The sequence below is a fragment of the Marmota flaviventris genome, chromosome 1, assembly GCF_047511675.1.
Source record: "Marmota flaviventris isolate mMarFla1 chromosome 1, mMarFla1.hap1, whole genome shotgun sequence".
NCBI classification, from domain to species: domain Eukaryota; kingdom Metazoa; phylum Chordata; class Mammalia; order Rodentia; family Sciuridae; genus Marmota; species Marmota flaviventris.
The window spans coordinates 201726099-201749033 of record NC_092498.1 but is presented as its reverse complement, the minus strand read 5'-3'; the positions used below and the strand labels follow the sequence as shown (position 1 = coordinate 201749033).

The 22935-nt window shown below is 38.6% G+C and overlaps 1 protein-coding gene across 1 annotated transcript in view; it reads right to left on the bottom strand.

Moving 5' to 3' along the window:
* Positions 1-339: 339 nt before the first annotated feature.
* The window catches only part of Znf197 (zinc finger protein 197), a 118815-nt gene continuing 96219 nt past the window's right edge, over positions 340-22935 (bottom strand). Inside the window, exons 8-9 of the mRNA XM_071600381.1 lie at positions 13395-14470; positions 340-1442 (exon numbers count right to left, since the gene is read on the bottom strand). Coding sequence (XP_071456482.1) covers positions 899-1442; positions 13395-14470 — 1620 coding nt within the window. The 3' untranslated portion in view covers positions 340-898. The remainder of the gene's footprint in view (positions 1443-13394; positions 14471-22935) is intronic.

Below are 22935 nucleotides of genomic sequence, written 5' to 3'. Positions count from 1 at the left end.
AAGTTTCAGCCACCATACTGTAATCCCAGCAACTGGGGAGGCTGAGGCAAGAGGATACCAAATTTGAGGCCAGCCTAAACAATTTAGCAATGCCCTAAGCAACATAATGAGACTGTGTCTCAAAATAAAAAATAAAAAGGGCAGGGAATGTGGTACAGTGATTAAGTAACCCTAAATTCAATCCTGGTCCCCCCCGCCAAAAAAATCTGAAATTTCTCAAGGACAATTAAATTGTAAATGCATACTTATATCCAGACATTATGGTTTAAATAAACTTCTGTAAAATAAAAGGAAATCACAGACCATTACAAAAATGATCTTAATACACAAGCCAGGTGCTATGGTACATGCTTGTAATTACAGTGACTCAGAGGCAGAGGCAGGATGATCACTAGGTTCATGGCCAACCTCAGGAATTTAGCATGACCCTATCTCATAAATAAAATTAAAAGGGTTACAGATGTAGCTCAGTGGGTACAGTGCCCCTGGGTTCAATTCTCACTACTACAAAAAGAAAAAAATTAAAATACCTTATGAGAACCAAAAAAAAACTAATGCTGATTTGCTAGTTCTTAATAGGCATATTTTTTTTATAGACTTTTAGAACATCTGTAAAACAACTAATGGACATTAATTCTCATCTGCAATTTATTTTATTCTTAAGACAACCCTATGAATTATCTGCATTTTTCTTTTCGGGGTAAGAATGGGGAAGCTAAGGCTTGGAGAGGATCAGATCACAATCCATTAAGTGGCAGAGATGGCATCAAATTCAAGACTTGTTCTGAGGTCTATTTTATTAATTTTTAGGACACAACATCTCTAGTTCAAAATATAAAATATTTATGACAATTACTAAGTCTTAAACTCCCAGGAATTCGTAAAGAAAAAAGGCATTTCATATAAATCTTTTCACATTCATTTCATTCCAAGTTTTAATCTCCAGCATGAAGCCTCTGATGTCGAACAAGCGCTGAACTGTGCCTAAAGGGTTTCCTACATTCAGTGCATTCATAAGGTTTTTCTCCAGTATGAATTCTGTAATGCTCACTGAGGTGTGCTTGTTTGCGAAAAGTTTTATCACACTCACTACACTTATAAAGTTTTTCTCCAGTGTGAGTTCTTTCATGTACATCAAGGAAGGAGTTCTGAGTGAAGGCTTTTCCACACATGGTACATGTGTAGGGCTTCTCCCCTGAATGAACCGTCTGATGCTGCATGAGGCATGTGCTCTGATTGAAAGCTTTCCCACATTCATTACACTTGTAAGGCTTATCTCCAGAATGGCTTCTCTGATGACGAGTGAGGCATATGCTCTGACTGAAAGCTTTGCCACATTCCATGCATTTATATGGTTTCTCTCCAGTATGAATTCGTTGGTGTTTAATAAGGGATGGGCTCTGACAAAAGGTTTTCCCACATTCATTGCATTTATAGGGTCTCTCTCCAGTATGAATTCTCAGATGCTGGACAAGGACTGCTTTTGTTTGAAAAGCTTTCTCACATTCATTACATTTATAAGGTTTCTCTCCCATATGAATTCTCAAATGTTGAGTGAGATTTGACTGTTTAAGGAAACATATTCCACATTCACTACACACATAGGGCTTCTCTCCTGTGTGAATCTTATGATGCTGGAGAAGAGATGATCTCTGAGTAAAGAATTTTCCACACTCACTACATTTTGAAGATTTCTTCTGCATGTTAACACTTCATTGTTTCACTTGGAGTGAAATCTGGCTAGAACTTGTGCTGTCTGTAACACATTGAAAGAGCTTCTGTCTAAATAGGTTTAGAGTTAGATGAAACCTCTTAAAATTCATACTTAGGAGGTATCTTCTTAAAGATGGTTGTCACTAGAGGAATATTGTTCCCAGTGAAAGTGGTGTGATTGTGTGTGTGCACACAAACATGTGCACATGTTGTCCTCTCTGTAGTTCCTATAGGATTTCCCGCTTTCCTGGAGCATGTATTTTCAACTTTTCCAAAGTCAGTCCCTGACAACCAGCTTGTCTGAAGAAAGAAAAGAAGTAGTGACAACATTAGGAATCAAATTTTCTATCATAATTGATAGAGCATAACTGATGGAACATAAATTCTGAAGCAATCGAATGCTAGCAACTAATCCAGGTAATCTGGGATCATCTAGGTTTGCATCTATAATGATAAATAGTACAAAATGTGAAAGAAATAAGTATCTTGGACTTGGGAAAATTAAATGTGGAGGAAATTTGTTGTCCACCTACTTCTCAAAATAGGTGAATAGTTATTATATTTCCTATAAAGAATATTTTGGCAGAATAGTAATAACTAAAGTTTCCTTTCCAAGATTTCAAAGGGCATCCATGCTGTAACTTTCACTAGAACCATCTTACAAATTTTTTCTTATTCACTTGCCTTGTCAGGTATGTCGTTGAACCCCTTTCTGTGCAAAATGTTCAGGTAGTTTTTCCCCTATCTCCAATTGAGAAATCTATAGGTTTGAAAATTAGAGTCCTGCTTACTGAAAGAATATAACATTGTTTTCATTCAGGAAAGTGAGACAAAGGTCATTAGGAAGAAGTCAGGACAGTAACCTGAATATAGCAACGGGGCACAGGGTCTGGCTCTCACCGTTGTAGCCAAAGAAATGCTCTAGAATTTGAGATACACTAATTATATTTACAAGAGGAAATATGTAGAAAACAAAGTCCCTTTGTTAATTTAAACTGAAAACTTTTTATGCTCAATGTCCTACTGGTTAACACAGTCACTTCACTCTAGAAAAAAATCATATGGGAACCAAATCATTGTCATTAGAATGCTCCCAGAGAAGCACCGAATTGGAGGAAAAAAGGAGTACTCAGATGAGTGTAATGGCATCAAATGCCAAAACCATGATGTTGGAATAAGGGCACAGAGAACAAGAGAGTGGATACTCGGCGGGTATACATCACAGCAACTGCTTCTCTGGATGCACTGTAGACACTGGCATATTCTTGTTTTCTGAGGCTCCTTGCTATCTTGGTTTTCTATTCACATGTTATGCATGAATATATCCTTATTTTAATATTTAGGAAGAAATCAAATTATCAATATTTTAAGATGATATAATCCTATACTTATCAAGATCCCAGAACTTCTACCAAAGGACCTCTAGAACTGATAGACAAATTTAGCAAAGTAGCAGGATACAAAAGCAACATACAAAAATCAATGAATCTGCTGACAAAGAAATCAGGAAAGTAATTCCATTTATACTATAGCTTCAAAACAAACATCATATGAATATATTTAATTAAGAAGGTAAAAGACCTTTAACAACAAAAATTAGAGAACACTGAAAAAAGAACTGTAAAACATTAGAAGATGCAAAGTCCACCCAGGTTCCTGGATAGGCAGAATTAATATAGTTCAAATGGTCATTAGCAAAAGTGTTCTACAAATTCAATGCAATTCCCATCAAAATATCAACAACATTCTTCATAAATCTTATAAGAAAACAGTTCTAAAATTCATATGGAAGAACAAAAGAGCCAGTATAGTCAAAGCAATTCTGAGCAAAAAGATCAATGCTGGAGGCATCACAATACCCAATTTCAAATTATAATACACAGCTATTGTAACTTAAATAGCATGGCACCAACATAAAATAGACTCAGAGAAAATTAAAAAAATAGAAGACACAAAGACAAACACACATAGCTACATTCATATGATCCTTGACAAAGTCACCAAAAATATGCTGGAGAAAAGAGAGCTTTTTATCAAATGGTACTGGGACAACTGGATAGCCACATGTACAAGAATGAAACTAGATCCCTGTCTCACACCCTACATAAAAGTCAACTCAAAATGGATTTAAAAACCTAGGAAATATATTAAAAACTTTGCAATTGCTAGAACAAAACATAAGGAAACACTCCAACATATAGGTTCAGAGAACAACAACTTCCTCATTAGGACTTCTAAAGCTAAGGAAATAATGCCAAAAATTAGAAATGGGTCAGCATTATGTTAAAATGTTTCTGTACAGCCAAGGAGACAATTAATAGCATAAAGATAACCAGGTGTGGTAGCACACATATGTAATCCCACTGATTGAAAGTTCAAGGCCAGACTCAGCAATTTATCAAGGCTCTAAGTCACTTAGTGAGACCATTTCAAAATAAAAAATAAAATTTGGCGGGGGGGTTGTGGCTCAATAGTAACGTGCCCCTGGGTTTTTTTGATACAAAAAAAAACATGAAGAAAGCCTACAGATGGAAGAAAATCTTTTCCAGCTTCTCCTCTGACAGATGGTTAATATCCAGATTATATAAATAATTTTTAAAGCTTACCCCAAAAAGAAAAATAATAAACAGGCAAATGAACTAAACATACATTTCTCAAAAGAAGTAGTAAAAATGGCCAACAAATATATGAAAAAATGTTTAGAATCTCTAGCAACAAGGCAAATGCAAATCAAAACTGCAACTGAGGCCTGGAATAGTAACACATGTCTGTAACCCTAGACTCAGGAGGCTAAGGTAGGAAGATTGAAAGTTCGAGGGCATCCTCAACTTTTAGGGAGACCCTGTCTCAACATAAAAATCTACAAAATGGGATGAGGATATAGCTCAGTGGAAAGGTTCCCGGGATCCACTCTCCAGTACCACAAAATAGAAACAAACAAACAAACAAACAAAAAACATATTACATGAGATTTCTTCTCACTCCAATTAGAATGGCAATTATCAAGAATACAAATAATAACAAATACTAGGAAGGATGCAGGGGAAAAAGAAACTCTTACACACTGTTGGAGGGACTTTAAATTAGTATAACCACTATGGATATTGTGCAGAAGTTCTTCAAAAGACTAGGAATGGAACCACCATATAACCCAGCTATACCATTATCCAGTATTTATTGAAGAGTTAAAGTCAGCATACTATACTGATACAAGTATGCCCAAGTTTATAGCAGTTATAGAATCAGCCCAAGTATCTAGTAACAGATGAATGAACACAGAAAATGTAGACTAGGACTGGAACCACCAGATAACCGAGCTATACCATTACCGAATATTTATTGAAGAGTTAAGTCAGCATACTATACTGATACAAGTATGCCCAAGTTTATAGCAGTTATAGAATCAGCCCAGGTATCTAGTAACAGATGAATGAACACAGAAAATGTATGTGTGTGTACACACACACACACACACACACACACACAGAGTTTTAGTCAGCTATCAAGAAGAAAAAAATTGTCATTTTCAGGAAAATGAAACCAAAAAGCATCTTGTTGAACGAAATAAGGCATATTCAGAAAGTCAAGGGTTATACGTATGTTCTCATATGTAAAAACTATGGAATAAAAAGGGGGGAAAGGGGATCCCATAAAATTATAAGGGAGGGCAAAGAAAGGGTATCAGGGAGAGAAAGGAGGTAAGGAAAAGGGAGTAATAATAGGGAATGAAACTGACTAAATTAAGTACATGTATGAATGTCACAATAAATCCCAATATTATGTGTCAATTTAAAAATACATGTGTACCAGATAAAAGAGTCATTTTATAGCTATTACCCCCACCCCACCCTACCCAAACAAACTCATTCCCTTTCTCTGATATTATAAAGTTTTGGAGTATATTCTTCCATTGCTTTTTCTACATATTTTTCTACACACAAATAGCAATTGATGCTTTTTACATAAAAAAAAATTGTTCCCTAAGTCTTTCTCTACAATTTGCTTCATTACTATCTGAGGAGAGTAGCACAATGATAAAAGTTGGGCTAATGAGTAGATTTTTTTTGGGTTTTTTTTTTTTTTTTTTTTGGTGCTGAGGATTGAACTTAGGAGCATTCTACTGAGCCACATACACAGCCCTATTTCACATTTTATTTAGAGACAGGGTCTCACTGAGTTGCTTAGCACCTCACTGTTGCTGAGACTGGTTTTGAACTCGTGGTCCTCCTGCCTCAGATTCCTGAGCCACTGGGAATATAGGCGTGCACCCAACTTAAGTGAACTTTTGAAAGGCAGCAAGAGGAATGCACGAAGGCAGCAGGTGCTACTTAAGGACTTAAGCATCCTTGAATAAAAATTCCTCCACAGAAGAAAAGGCTAGAAAACAAAGGCTAACCAAGCATAATGGAAAAGCAGCTGACTTCAGGTCATACTGTAGGGCTAAAGTAGAGAGCAGTGGGACATGCAACAGACTCAAGAGGTCTGGATTTTAGTCTTAGTTCTGCCCTTGATTTGTTCAATGACTTGCTGCAAGTCACTTAGCCTCATTTGTGATTTTTTTTCTTATCTGTGAAATTAAAAATTGATAATAGCTATAGTAGCTTATAATACCAAAATTCTTTGACTCTAAAACAGAAGGCAAAAATGAAAAAAACCTAAAACCAAGCCCTTCCAATCCATCTTTGATTGAAGTTGCTTGTTCCTTTATTTGAAAACCACTAATCGAGCAAGCAATGATGAGGAAAGTTCTTAGGAGTGGCTGGAATCAGCTGAGTGCTGTGGCACATTCCTATAACCCTAGGAACTTGAGTCCCTAAGGCAAGGGGATCACAAATTGGAGACCAATCTCAGCAACTTTGTGGGGAGCCTCTCTGAATGACCACATGCCACCCAGTCCTGAAGTAGGGGGCTCTGACCAATCACTACATATCATGATGATTTGGGCATTGTCCCAGCTCTGATAGAGAGGCAGGCCTTCAGGTGGAGGTGTTACCCACAAGGGCTGAGTTACACTCACCTGTCCCTTGTAACCCTGCCCCTTCTGGCCTTCTTTGGATACAACTTTCTAAGAACAAGAGACCCCCCAGTAAAAGCTCACTTCCAAACATGCTCACTTTCTCTCACCAGCCTCTGGTGACTTCCTCTTGCTCTTCCTCTTGGGGAGCCTAAGGCTGAGAGTGGAGAAGCTGTCCTGAAGCTTGTGTAAAGGTAAATTGTGTCTGTGTTTTATCTTAAGTTCTACTGCCTGCACAGGTCAGGGGCAGCCCAACTTAGCAAAATAAAAAGCGCTAAGGATGAGGATGTAGTTCGGTGGTAATGTGCCCTGGGGTTCAATCCCTAATACCACTGCCCCAACACACACACACACACACACATACAAGTGGCCCGAGTCAACAGCAGGGAAACTTCCTTTTCCATTATTCTCCCATAATTGCAGGATGCAAAAATTTCTGGAAACAGAAATGTCTCTCTTCCTACACACAAGAGAGTCTGTTGGAACTCCTCCTAAGGGAAAGGATTTTAAAGCCCTACTAGAACACCTATTAAAAGACAGGGACCTCATGGGGGTAGGAAAGAAGATGGAATGACATGAACATCACAAGCCCACTTCAACTTCTCTCGTCCCTATTTAAGAAGCTGGAGACACAAATGGTGTGAATATACCTTGTACAACCAGAGATATGAAAATTTGTACTCTATGTGTAGTGTGAGTTGTAATGCATTCTGCTGCCATATATAACAAATTAGAATAAAAAATTTATTTTAAAAATTTTAAAAAGGTCACAGAAAAAAAACCACCTATGATCACCTTGATCTTGGGTTTCCAGCTTCAATAAAAGTGAAAAAAAAATAATAAAAAAGACAGGGACCTGATTTTCAGTGTAAAATTCGCCCAAATCCACTAGCACCTCTTATCTGACACTGAAAAAAAATTAAGTTTCAAATTTCTGGTCACACTCTAATATCCAGCTTAAATAACCACAATTCTTTCTCGTGGAAAATTTGACTCTTTGAAGGCCCTCCCTTCTCTACATTCTTAAATAATTTAATATGTCTCTACTATAATACTTCCTAATCTAATACGGATCACCTCTTTTCAACTAACCTTGAAGAGAAGAACAATATGTGATCTAGTTTTTTTCAACTATTAAATGAACAATACTTTATAGAATTCTGGTGATGAATAAATGAGTTAATACATGGGAAAGAGAATAATGCCGGTTCGTAAGCATTCAGAAAGCGGTAACTGCTCTTCAGTTACTACTGAATCTGTCTTCGTGGAGTACCTATTCCGCTGCTCCAAATATTCGACACGCACATCGCTGTGAACTGGCAGAGCAAATCATGTTTTTACTTAGGGAATTAAGTGTATACTTAGGGAATTTTTTTTTTTTTTTAATATAAGAGCTCGGAAGTTGCCTCTAGGCAGCCTTAAGTACGTACAGATGAAAGCCAGGATCCGACTTCCGGCCAGGAGCTCTGAAGGCCTCCTCCCGCCTTCCTCACCGCGAGCGGACTTGGTCATGGTGGGGGAAGCTTACGGTTAGCGGCCCGGGACTGACCCCGCTGCAGCGGACAGCCGAAACTGCTCGCCGCCACGCTGGTCACCCGAACTCCCCAGCTGCCGGAAGTCATCCCACGACCCTCCCCCGGAGCGACGTCACCATCCCGCGCCATTTCCGCTCTGGAAGAACGCGGCGAGTTCCGGCCTATGGTTCTTCCCGACCGAGCCTCGGGTGCCGTGCTCTGCCCTTGAGTCACGGCTCCGAGAACAGCCCAGAAGCCCACTTCAACTTCTCGCGTCCCTGTTTAAGAAGCTGAACGGAGGAGAACACGGAGATGGACCACAAGAGGCTCTTACTGCATCATTTCACCCTGCAGTCCTGTCACATGTCTGCCTACATCACCGTCGTCTAGGGATTCTCATGGCTTTCTCCTAGCTGTCTTCAGTTTTCCTCACATGTAGTCTCACCTGCCAGAAAGTAGGAACCCCAAGCATCTTACTGCTTAGTTTATTTAATAAGGGCTCTGCTTTGCTTTGGGCTTAAATCCCAGGTTTTCGGTGTGTAAACAGGAGGCAAGTTAGTTTGTATTTCTTTGCCTGCTTTCTCATTTATAAAACAACAATGGCAGCAAATTCAGAGTTGTCGCGAGAAATAACCGATTAATACATGTAAATTACAAGAACATCTGGCACTTAACTACCACCTTTCTCAAGTCCCTTCTCCATTCCGTTGTACTGCCTTGGCGTCAGTGACCTTTCCAACCCCCCAAAATAGCATTCCCATTTTCTTCAGCAAACCTTCAGATCTTGATGGTGCTCATTCAGAAAATATTTGCACACATGGGCTCATCCTCACATGTATCCCAGTGATGGAATTTATGGGTCGCAGAACAACTGATTCACTTCCATGCAAATGCACAGAACAGTGTTGTATCATATCCATAGTGTGCAGAATATGGTATTGAACTTAATAAACACCAAAATAAATGAATGTGATGCAGCAAAGAAGATATGTTGAAATTCCAGACGCCCAAACAGAGCCCTTTTAGAAGACTGAAATTAAGAGTGGAGGCCGGGCCGGGCGCATGCCTGTAATCCCAGCAGCTCGGGACACTGAGACAGAAGGATTGTGTCTTAGCAATGGCAAGGCACTTAACAACTCAGTGAGACCCTGTCTCTAAATAAAATAAAAAATAGGGCTGGGGATGTGGCTCAGTGGTTGAGTGCCCCTGAGTTCAATCCCCAGCACCAAAAAGAAAAAAATCGTGGAGGTGCTACAGACTGAGGCCACCACTAATTCTCTCAGGTAAAAGGAGACCCTCTGTAGAACTGTCAAGCACTCCTAGTATTTTATCAAGTGTCAACATTCTCAGCACTTTGGTATGGCAGAGCAAGTTCTTCCCCACAGTCCTAATATGCCATAGGCAAGAAAGCCCGGGTCTGGTCACTTTTCACTTATCTTTTGGGCTTCAAAGAATCTAAATCAGCAGGCTCCTCTGTATGGAAATTAAGCCTGTAGTGGGGCACACTCAATTGAGCAGTACATTAGAATCAGTATTCTAGGGCTTAAAAGCATTTGGGGCTGAACTTCTTTTAATGAGGTGAGAAAAGGATGGTAAAGATGGATGCCAAAAATATTCCACCCAATTAAAAAAATCCCTGGCCCTGATGTGGCCATAGGATGCAGGGAAATGAAACTGTGTCATCTAGTCAAGGCTAGGAGTTTTGCCTTATGTGGCAAGTAGGGAGGGGTTAAATGCAAAATCAAATTTGGAGGGCAAAAACTGCTGATCTTATAGAGTGAGTTTCTCCTATCCTCCAGATGAGGGGATAGGATGGAGCCCTCAGTGGCCAGTTACCTAATGGATAAAATAAAGAGGTATATGGAACAGAGGTAAGACAAAGAGAAATGTGAATGAAAAAAGGACACTGCAATTTTACATTTACATGACACTGCTTATGTAGCTTTGGGAAAGGCCAATTGCATATTTTATCTTCTGTTGTTCAAAGGATTTGATGTAGCCCCATCCTTCTGAAGTCATTAAATTTTAAAGAACTAAGAATAAGCAAGAAAATCTATCTATCATCCTAAAGACCTAGACAAGCCATGAGCTCCAGAAACACTTCTACTCTGGGATTTCTCAATTACAAGTGTTATCATACCAGACCAGCATTACTCTTCAGTTCCTGTTTACCTTTTTAGTTCATGGATATTACAGATGATGTACGTGTCTCTCCATCTACATACATTCTTTTTTCTTGTGATAGAACTTTATTTAATTTGTAATAAACTTCCTTGGCTGCAAACTATTCTTATTATGGAGTCCTCTACATAATTCAAAATTCAAATTATATATATATTATATTATAATATTATATATATATATATGAGAGAGGTCAGAATTCTTGCTCATGGCAAACACTTAAAAGACACATACACTCACATTATCTCCTTTCTGCTGATATATAGGGACTTAAGTTACAATGGGCAGACTGGCTGGAGAAATGTCTAACTCAGTATTTTGGTTGAGCTCAACAAGTATTTACTGAGTAATTTTCAAGTGCCAGATACTGTGGATACAAAGATGAATATCACATTGCCTGAGCCCTGGTGGACTGTACAGTTCAGTGGGAAAAGAAAGGTTTGTAAACAACCCATTATCATGTAAGATGACAAAACGATAAAAAGTATAGAATACAGAATAAAAATTGTGAGGTTAGAGGCAGTTTTATGCTGTCACTTGAGCACATTGATGAATAATGCATACAAACTCTCCAGGAAAGCCAAAGCAAGAAAGGGAGGCAACAGAAATATTATATGCAAGAATGTACCAGATTACAGTGGCAATGCTGCAGAACTAAAGAAATCTGCACCATCAAGCAGAATGTACTGGACAACAAATGGCAGCTGAGGATGGAGACGTAGTCATGAGATGAATGAGCAGCCTCAGATGTTTCTTTAGAGGGCTAGGACTTTATTCTAAGAGAAATTAATAAGGCATACAATTAGGATTAGAAAAATCATCTAGAAGAAAAATGAAAGATGGCTTTGTGGTGGTAGAAATTGAAAGACTATTTAGAAAAACTGAAAATAGTCTCAAAAATAACCTGGAGAACTAGACTAAAGGGAGATGGCTTCTAGATTTAGGACATAATGTCAACAGGAGTTGGACTAATATGAAAACTGAATAAAAGAAAAGGTTGAAGGGGATGGCAATTTTTAGGTTTAGGGACACACTGAAAAGACAAGGCACATTTAAGGGCCAACAACTGAAAATAAAATTAGGAGCAGTTATGTGTAAATGTGAGAATATGGGCTGAGGGCAGTGGAAAGATGATGAAATCTTTTTCTATTTCCCCATGAAATAAAAATGTGCAGACTATAATTGTCCAAAGACTAAATATTCAAGGTCATATCCATTCCATTTTAGAAAATCTTTTTCACCAGAATTTAAAATATAAGAATATATATAATTAATGTAATAATTTACCAAATATTTAATAAACTATGTACCAGCATTACTTCTATACTGTTATTTTTCATTTAGGAAGTATAAACACATTGATATTTACTTTCAGTAAAATATATATTTTCATGAGCATAAAATATTCAGAAATATTTCATAGGGTTATTTTTTTGTAAACAAGGTATTAATTTCCTCAATTATGATTTCATCTGTTGTAGGTCTTCAGAACATAAACTTCACAGCTAGAGAGGAAAAAGCAAATATGTTACTTGTATCACATTCCTATTAACAGTTATGAATGGTTACACTGATGCTTGCAAGACAGAAGTTCTGGATATATCTGCAGTTACAAATAACTAAGCATTCCAGAATCAACTTACTTTAGGTGATTTTTATATTCATATTTTAAAAATTATATAAGCTTCAGAACTTAGGAAATTATTTCAAATACTGCTCAAAGTCCTTAATCTTATGGAGCTCAATTTCTGGGTGGCAGTTAAGTACATGAAAGGGACTGAGGAAATAATGGGTAAACTGTAATTTCAGCAATAAACTGTTATTTTGATTTACAGGGATTTAGAATTCTTTCCAAATTCATTGACAAATTCCAACACTCTATTAAGGACTAGCCCAGGAGTCTGAAACTCCAGCCAGCATAAAAGGCTGTCTTCTTTCATCACTAAAGCTTTCTCCTAAAGGCCAATACCCAAGTCCCTTTTGTTAGTCATAGTGGGTCCCTCTACACTAGTTCCTGTGAACCAGTGGCCTAGCCAAACTTTTAACACAGAGATGTACTCCTTAGGACAAGCAAGGTTATATATATATGGCTTCCTCAGACACATTCAGGCTTTCTATTCTGAAGCCTCTTATCACTATTAGTCCACAACAGACCACTTCTCTCATAAACTAGTATTCTTCTGTGACAGAAGTTGGATTTTCCTTTCCCTTCCCCTGAGCAGACCTGTCTTTCAATAAAATGGCAAACTCTCTTTGTCTTCTATTTTCTTCTTAGCTTCATGTCACCCACAGGCTTAAAAGCATCAGAAAGATCTTTCTCACCCCAATGAATGTCATCTTCAACAGAACATCTGTACAGATCAGCCCAGTTTTGGCCACATCCTGTTATTTGGTTGAATGAATGAATATAGGTTCTTTTTTTTCCCCCACTTGTTTCTGTATCCCACTCACAGGACTACTTCTACAGATCAGGGAGCCTCCCTATCATGGAATGGTCACAGCTGCCTCAAACATCTGGAAGTTAAACCTCAGAACGATATCAGATTGCTGTCACTTCCACATCAGCCACTGTACTTGGGTGACAAAGTCAGAAGGCTGGGTGGAGTATGGTAAAGGAAACACAAGTGCTAACTTAACAAATGTCTGCCCTTTTGGTGTAGTCATATGGAGAGAGGAGTGGTAATCTGCCAGCTTTATCTGAAAAACTGTTTTTTCTTTTTTACCCAGTATTCCAAGATGTCCACCTGGAGTAAGTTCTGCATCCTCCAGGTTCCCACTTCCACGTGAGAAGAGCAGCCAAGTCTCATCTTCCCTATGTGCCCCTCTCCTCCCAGCCAGATTCTTAGGTACTCTTTCTAGAGAAACCATCATAAGCTAAATGCCAGGATTAATCACCACTGTGAAGTTTCTGATGTCTGAAAAGGACTGAACTATGTCTGAAGAATTTTCCACATTTGATGCATTCATACGGCTTCTCACCAGTGTGAATTCTGTAGTGTTCACTAAGGTGTGCATATTTGCGAAAGGTTTTTTCACATTCGCTACATTTATAGAGCTTCTCACCAGTGTGAGTCCTATGATGTTCCGTAAGAGATGAGCTATGAGCAAAGGCCTTCCCACATTCTTTACATTTATAGGGCTTCTCCCCAGTATGAATTCTCATATGCTGAGTGAGGCAGGTATTCTGATTAAAGCCCTTGCCACATTCCTTACATTTATAGGGTTTTTCTCCAGTGTGACTTCTCTGATGCCGAATAAGGCAAATGCTCTGGATGAAGGCTTTGCCACATTCGCTGCATTTGTAGGGTCTTTCCCCTGTATGAATTCTCTGATGCTTAGTGAGAGGGGTGCTCTGAGTAAAAGCTTTGCCACATTCCTTACATTTATAGGGTTTTTCTCCTGTATGAATTCGCTGGTGTTTAATAAGAGATGGACTCTGGCAAAAGGTTTTACCACACTCCTTACATTTATAGGGTTTTTCTCCAGTATGAATTCTCTGGTGCTGAGAGAGGTTTGCCTTTGTTTGAAAGGTTTTCCCACATTCATCACACTTATGTGGCTTTTCCCCAGTGTGAATTCGCTGATGTTGCATAAGATTTGAGTGTTTACGAAAAGAAGAGCCACATTCATTACATAAATAAGGTTTCTCACCTGTGTGAATTCTCTGATGATGTATAAGGTGTGTATTCTGACTGAATGCCTTTCCACATCTATTACACTTATAGGGTTTTTCTCCGGTGTGAATTCTCTGATGTTCAGTAAGATGTGAATGATTGCGGAAAGAATTCCCACATTGATTACATTTGTAAGGTTTCTCTCCAGTGTGGATTCTCTGATGCTGAGTAAGAAATGATCGACATCGAAAGGCCTTCCCACATTGCTCACATCCATATGGTTTCACTCCAGTGTGAATTCTTTGATGTTGAACAAGGAATGAGCTACGACTAAAAGCTTTCCCACACTCTTTGCATGCATAGGGTCTCTCTCCAGTATGAGTTCTCTGATGTTGGGTAAGGGATGAGCTCTGAGTGAAGTTTTTTCCACATTCCTGACATAGCCAAGATTTTTTCTGTGTGGAGAGAGTTGAACACTTACTATGGTCTGAAATCTCACTTGTATGTATATTACATGTTTCCCACTGCTGCAGACTGTCTTCTGTAGAAACCCTGAGATGTGTAACAAGGCTTGAGGTCAAAAGCAAGCTTTTCTCAAAATTATATTCTTGACTAAACATTTCAGGGGATGCTTCTCCGTGGATAAAGTTTATTCCCCCAAAACCTCCTGGCCCAGGAGCCTCTTCCCAAGAATTTTCCTTTATGTCCTCACTGGCATATTTTTCTTCCAACATAGAACCCTGCTGTTCATCCTCTTGGAATCTCTTTGCTATTCTCCCTGGTGGATCAATTTGAACAACACCCTGCTTTGCAACAGGTTTGTTCTTCCAACCTAAAAGAAATCACCACAGTAAATATCTCTTGTGTCTGACAGAGCTGGTCGCTGAAACTGTGGGACCCCAACTTTCACAGGTCTCAGTAATGGCCTATGAGTATAGAATAATAAAAGCAAGCATGGCAAATAAGTCAGAGTTGGTAGAGATCGACATTAGGGTAATGTGATCACCACTGATGAGGAACCTCATGGAATGGGCAGCAAGGCACCTGTGGAGTGAGTCAATCACAGGCAAGAGTAAAAATGGAAAATAACAGACACTGCAGAGGCTGAGATTAAACCAAAATGGGTAATGTAGATGGGTTTTATTCAAAAAGTGGATAATGGGAGAATTTTAAAAGGCAAATGCTGGAAATGATAAAGATTTATTGAGTACCAGGAAAAAGGTGGCCCTGGAGATGCTCATCCATACCTGTTCCCAACATTCCTGTGAGAGAGAGTAATTTTATCTCCTGAGCATTAATCTGTTTCTCTTCTAAAATTTTCAAACCCTTCCTACTGGGTGGCTATGTCTCATACATTGTCCTATACTCACTCACCTGAACAAGTGTCTCTTTCAGTAGCTTTCTCTTCAGCTCCTTGCATATTCAACAACCACAAATCTTCTCCTTGCTTTGATTAGAAAAGACTTCAGGCTTGGAAAACCACCAACCCTGCTCATGGGGGGAAAATGGTTCAGTTGGCAGATATCATTTTCCCAGCAAACAGAAAAATGAATAACAATTGTTGTTTGGGGAAACTAATAACACACACAATACCTCTCAGGATAGTAGTGTGACTATTTCAGAAAAATTGGGGTTGGCATGCAGCCATCTAGGTTCACAAACACCATTTTTCAGCTGTTCAGGAAGTGGTAGACTCAGACAGACTGTCCAATGCTCAAGCACTTGATGAATAAATCCAAATGTTATTTTTTACCTTAAATTATAAAGACAAAGATTAGACAGATATGAATATTCATGTCACTTAGTGCTCTCTGTTCATTATACAATAATCTTTACTAAAAGTCAGTTAATATAATCATAAGCTGCACAGGAAAATGGCTTCATGCAAAGCCTAATGCATTAGATCTGTTTCATTAATTTCCACCATATGTCAATTAACCTGGATCATGCCTAGGGAACTCTAATGCAAACTAAAAATATACTGATTGTCCTTTCTTCTAGATGTTATATCAATGAAACAATTTTTTATTCAAGCAGGCAGCTCAATATGAGCACATAACGATCTTTATTTTATTTTTATGTGGTGCTGTGGATCGAAAACCAGTGCCCCGCGCATGCCAGGCGACAGCCTTACCACTTGAGCCACATCCCCAGCCCCCTCAATATGAGCACATAAGTTGCTCTTTAAAAGAAAAAAAAAAAACTTTAATTGTGAAATTCCTGTTTTGAGTTTTGAATGTTTTTTTTTTTAAAGAGAGAGAGAGAGGGAGAGGGAGAGAGAGAATTTTAATATTTTTTTTTTTTTTTTTTAGTTATTGGCAGACACAACATCTTTGTTTTGTATGTGGTGCTGAGGATAGAACCCGGGCCGCACGCATGCCAAGCGAGTGCACAACCACTTGAGCCACATCCCTAGCCCGAGTTTTGAATGTTCTTAAGAAGATCATGTGTAGGCTTTCCTGGGTCTCTTTCAGAGGAGGAACATAACAGGGCACACAATCCTAAAGAGGTATCACACAATCCTAAAGAAACTCAAACAGCAGAGTAGAATTTGAGAGTAATCAGTGCTAGACACTGAGGGGTTTGGGGGAATAGTCAAATAATGCCCTTGCCAGTCTTGAACTTGTTATCATATCTAAACAAAGAAAATTAAATCAATAATTTCAAAAAAGGGAATTAACAAAAGTGAAAGTATAGGGTACTATGGAATATAGAAAATATAGGAATATAGGAAACCAAGCCTCTGTTAAGGAGACAAATAGGAACTAGACAGGAGTATACTATATTTACTAATATAGTAAATAAACTATATCTGAAACTAAACATAAGATTCCTAAGGAATCAAGCACAAAACTTTGAAAGAATGAAAAATACTCAGTACAGCTAAACTGTTATGCACTAGAAATCAGATAGAAAGCCTTAGGGCAAGGAAAGCCCAGATCAAACAGAATCCTGCAAACCATTTAAGGATTTAACCCTAAAGTGAACAGAAAGTCACAAAAGATTTGATAAAATATATGATTCAATCTACTATTGTATAAAAACATTCCTCTGCCCACAGCATGGAAAGAGTGCATGCAAAGGGTAGAGGGTGGGAGTGCATGGCTGCGAGTCTCTGTGAGGCTGTTTGAATATGCAGAAAGGGCACTGGACAAACTATAAGACAGAATCATCAGGACTGGATGAGTATTGTGGGAAGGAGGTGAGAAAGATAAGTCAAGAATAATTGGCAAGTTTATGGCTTCAATGATGATAGTGACATACAGTGAAGTGGGAACACTGAACTGGGGAAGAAAAAGATACATTTAGTTTTGAAATTTCTGAAGGAAAAGTAAAACATATCTGGAATAGAGGAGAGAGGTATGAGCTAAACACTTAACACTGAGAGTGTTCTTTGTTTTGTTTGGTGGTGCTGGGGATCAAACTCAGGGCCTTACACACACTAGGCATATACTTCAACACTGAACACCCCCAGCCCCCTAGAGTTTTTGACATAGAGTAATTGAAATCATGAAAGTAAAGCACAAAATGCCTGCATTCTCTCACCTAGTAATTCTATTACTAGAACTTTCTCATAGAGAAGTTCTCAGAGGGAAACAAAAACTGGAATTTTGTTTCATGTAAAAAAATATCCCCTGCAATGTTGTTGGAGATAATTTTTCTGTTGGTAGACATTGAAGCTTAGCAAATTATGGTACTTCCACTTAGTGGAAATTATAGAAACATAGCAGTAATTAAAACGAAAATATGGACAATTTGGAAAACTACTTATGCAAATATATAAATTAAAATGCAGAATATTAAAATTTCTTCTTGATCTTATTCACACTGATCTTTTTAACAAACATATATGAAGCAAACATATGAAATATGTTTGTTTGGTGAATGTGAATAAGATCAAGAAGGAAAAATAATTACTGTAGTGATACTGAATTATAAATAATTTTCCCTAAATTCCTCTACTGTCTATATTTTACTTTACTCTTTTAAAAAAAATTCTAACTTAAATATGAGAATTGATATCAAATTGCTATCTGTGATCATCCTTGAGGTATAAAATTGCAATACACTTTTGCTTTAGAGCTGATCTTTTTGTAATATTTGAACATTTTCCCATAGAAATAAATAACATCTATAATCAGATGAAAAAAAAAAGCAAAAAAAATACAATCAGATGGTTCCCAAGATTTTTGTGCATAGATCACATTGTTACTATAATTTTAAAAAACAGGCAAAATACATTGATAGAATATATATATAAGTTACTAAACTGTAAAGATCATAGTTTTAAAGAATATTCATGAGAAAATACTTTTATGTTGAAGCAAATGGATATAAGACACCAATCCAAAAAAAATATATATGCATATACTAAGTAAGCTCTGAGTAAACAAATTATTTTTTTTAATATTTATTTTTTAGTTTTCGGCAGACACAACATCTTTGTATGTGGTGCTGAGGATCGAACCTGGGCCGCACGCATGCCAGGCGAGTGCGCTACCGCTTGAGCCACATCCCCAGCCCAAGAAGTTATTAATACACCAACTTAGCAGAATACACACATTTAAAATAGAAAAGAAAATTCACCAAAATTAATATAGTTATCTCCAGATCAGTAAACAAGTCACTTTACTTTGTAACTTTATACTCTTGTATATACTCAATTTTTGCTTTAGTAAACATAAATTTGTTACTTTTATATTAGTCAGAAAAGTTATTTTTTAAAATTTTTTAGTTGTTGTTGGACCTTTATTTTATTCACTTATTTATATGTAGTGCTAAAAATCAAACCCAGTGCCTCACACATGCTAGTCAAGCTCTCTACCACTGAGCCACTGCCCCAGCCCCAGAAAAGTTATTTTTAAAACATGGGTTTCAGCACCAAAGGAAAAAAAAAAAAAGAAAAACCCTGAAACAAAATTAAAAAAAATCAGATTCAATGGATATGGTAGTGGTCTTCCATTCAGAATGAGATGGAAGTGGACTGGACAGGGAGTCAGAACTTTATCCTGCCATATGAGTGGGTCTACCTGACAGACAGGCTTCTTAAATGAAAAGATAATTGGATAATTTCCATTAAGACATTCCAACTCCAAAATTCTCTGAATCATGGACTAAATGAATTAGTTCTTGTAAAGAATTCATAGAAATATCTGTGACATGGTATGCACACAAGATGTGTTGGATGTTATTTTGATCAAAAAACCTATATAGAAGGAAAGATGACTTGGTGATGACCCCTCTTCTCTAACCATGGATCATCTGAGCTGTTACTATATTGTCTAATTGAGGGGGCAGGGAACTTTTTCTGTAAAGGGCCAGAAAGCATATTAGGCTTCATCAACTAAACTCTCTTTCTGTTGCAATTTCAAAGTTGCCTTTGTTCGAGCTGGGGATGTGGCTCAAGAGGTAGCGCACTCACTTGGCATGGGTGCGGCCCAGGTTCGATCCTCAGCACCACATACAAAGATGTTGTGTCCGCCAAAAACTAAAATAAATAAATATATATATATATATATATATATATATTCTCTCTCTCTTTAAAAAAAAGAGTGAGAAGAACATTATTTTTTTAAAAAGTTGCCTTTGTAATTTTAAGACAGCAATAGACTATATGTAAATAAATGAGCTTGGCGGTATTTCAATAAAATTTTACCAAAAAATATGTAGGCCAAATTTGGCCCATGTCCCTCGGTTGGCTGACCCACAGTCTTATATACTACCTATAAAGGAAAGTACATATGCTTCCCTAAGTGTCTATTGTGGAGTAATCGGATTGTTAGTGAAATTTTTAAAATATTTTTATTTTTTAGTTATAGTTGGACACAATACCTTTATTTTATTTATTTTTATGGGGTGCTGAAGATTGAATCCAATGCCTTGCATGTGCTAGGCGAGTGCTCTACCGCTGAGCCACAACCTCACCCCCAGATTGTTAGTGATTTTAAGATGCTAAAATGATCTATCTGCAGATCTAGGGGAAGACGGATATTATAATAAAGGGCAAAAGGAAAAAGGATCTTTTGGGGAGGGGTAGCAGGGAATGAACTCAGGGGCATTCATTGACTAAGCCACATCCCCAGCCCTATTTTGTATTTTATTTAGAGACAGGGTCTCACTGAGTTGCTTAGCATCTCGCTTTTGCTGAGGCTGGTTTGAACTCGTGGTCCTCCTGCCTCAACCTTGGAGCTGCTGGGGTTACAGGCATGCGCCACCACTCCCATCATGAGAAAGGATCTTTAATACATCATCTTGCTAATCTAATAGGGAGCTGGCTTCCTTCTCATCTCTTAAACTACTTCTTCACTGCTACTTCCTTACCCTTCAATAATTACCTAAAGTGGTCTAAGTCAGGTGCAGGGTTTTTTTTTAATACACTTATTTATTTATTTTTATGTGGTGCTGAGGATCGAACCCAGGGCTTCGCACATGCAAGGCGAGCGCTCTACCGCTGAGACACAACCCCAGCCCCCAGGTGCAGTTTTTCAAGAATTTAAAACTGCAATTTCTTCAGTAAGACTATAGTGAAATGTACTAGTCTCTGAAACCCTCCTTAGTTTGCCTGTTGGCACTAAATAACACACAGCTGTAGCAGCAATTTGCATGTACCTTTTCTACAACCTTGGGTCACTTAGTAGCAATATGTTCTTGGGCAAATAACCTATTGTCTCTGTTTCTGTTTTCTTTGCTTAAAAAATTACAGATAATATGCAGTTGCGAAGATCAAATAAATTAGAACTGGCTTTTATACAGTGCTAAATAAATGTGGTTTAAAAATATTATCCAAGTGTAATTATAATGCTTCAATTTTAAAAAGAACCAAAAAATAAAATATCACTCAAACCCACTCATATACATATCTTCCGGCACTAGATTAGAAGCATTTTTCCTTTGGGGAAGCTACAATTCCACTTACGGAGTAATCTGATTGATTATTCCTTGTTCCTGAATTCCATGAATGTTTGGTGATAATGGATTGTAACATTTTGTTGGAAAACAAACGTTGCACACAAGCTGTCACATAACTCCCTGTCAACTCTGAGCCTGGTGAAGAAAACAGAGCACCGACTGACTACTTGACAGTGCAACGTTAGAGATCACGAGGCAGCCTCTGTACTCTCCAGGATTAGAACTTAGGTCCTGACACTTCCCACTTAAGTGCGGTTTACACTACGAAGACGGTCCCTAAACAAGATTCTTGGTTGTAGAATAGGCTGGGGTTAGAGACTGGTATTGGGACCGAGAATTCTGAGCCCCAGGCCTTCGTTTTCCGACATGGTTATGAGCTCTCCATCATTCACATCCCATTCATTCATCATTTATTCATACAATCACTGTCATCTTCTTAGGTTTATCATCTGTATTGGACACTTAGCTGGGCTCTGGGCTTTGTGGTGCTAGTGGTCAGACTGTAGGCTGGACCCGGCCAAGAAGCCCGGGGTGCCCCGGGTTCCAGGCTGCACGCGCAGACAGCAATCCCGGGAGGAAGCTCCGGCCGGCCGCCCCCAGCCACTGCGCGCCGAGACCTCTCCGTTCCCCTCTCCGGACCCGTGCCGCTCACCGTGAGATCCCGGGGCTCCCGCTGGGCGGTGTCTACGGTCTCAGGGGCTTGTGCAGACCCGGGAAACTGGGTTCCAGTCTCGGACCAGAAAAATGGTGGCGCGGTCGGTAGTGCGTTAGCGAGTTCTTGCACATCTTCGACTGCCTTTCTAGGAATTGGGAGGATCATCTCTATGGTATCCTGGAGAAGGCGCGCTCTCAGAGCCTAGCCTGCAAGCTCAGCTTGTTTCCCTTCAAGCCCAGCCACGTTCCTGATGTCTCCCTAAAGATTAAGTCCGGCTGGAACATATACTGCAAAAAAATTATAAAGGGCGGTGTTAGGGGGCTGGGGATGTAGCTCAGTGGTAAAGTGCTTGCTTTGCATGCAGAGGTCCTGGGTTTGATCCTCAGCACCACCAAGTAAATAAATAAATATATATATATATTTTTAAATCAAAGGGCGGTGGGAAGGATGAAAAGGTTCCTGGATAGAAGTTGGAAGGGGCACTCTCAGCATTGAGCTATTTTAAGGAGCATATTATTTTATCTGCTTAAAATAGCGCCTCCAGAGGGCTGGCCTAGCATGCACAAGGCGCTAGGTTCAATCACCAGCATCACAGTACATACACACACACACACACACACACACACACACACACACACACACCAATTAAGAACTGCGAATGCTCCTGGTATGTTAGAATAAAGGACAAACTCCGAAATTGGGACTACAAAAAAAAGACCTCAGATCAACATCTCTTATACATGTATTCGGCTCTAACATTGAATTCCCCTTGGCACCCTGAAATCCCTATCCTGTTCCTGATCCTCAATTGTTTTTTCCAGGGGTTGCCTTCTGGAATATTCTCCCTCTCTTCTATCTAATCTCCTCCACCTCAGCCATCTAACTCATATTGCTTCTTTAAAACCCAATGCTAATCTTGACATGACCACCTTGGCTGTTGCCTTCACTGGTATTCACAGTCCAGTCTAGTTTGTATGGAATTAGTGGGTGATAACTGTAGGCAGGTGGGGTGTAACTGAAGGAGATTGGTCACAAGGCATGTGCTCTGAAAGGATGAATTTAAAAATATAAAAATTTTCATATTCTTTATAGTATAAAATGTATTGTACTTCCTATGAGAGGGATTTCTAATGGTAATTTAGTTTTCCTTCTTATATAAAGAAGCAACATACAGCTTTATATACAGCATATTTAGATGTTGTTACCAAACTGAGCATACACTTCCTCCCCTTTTACTTCCTGTTGAAACCTCATTTGGTTTAGGTATTTGCATCTCTTCCATTCAGCCATGAACACCATAGAAATCTCAACTTCGTTGGTCTCTTGATTTATGTA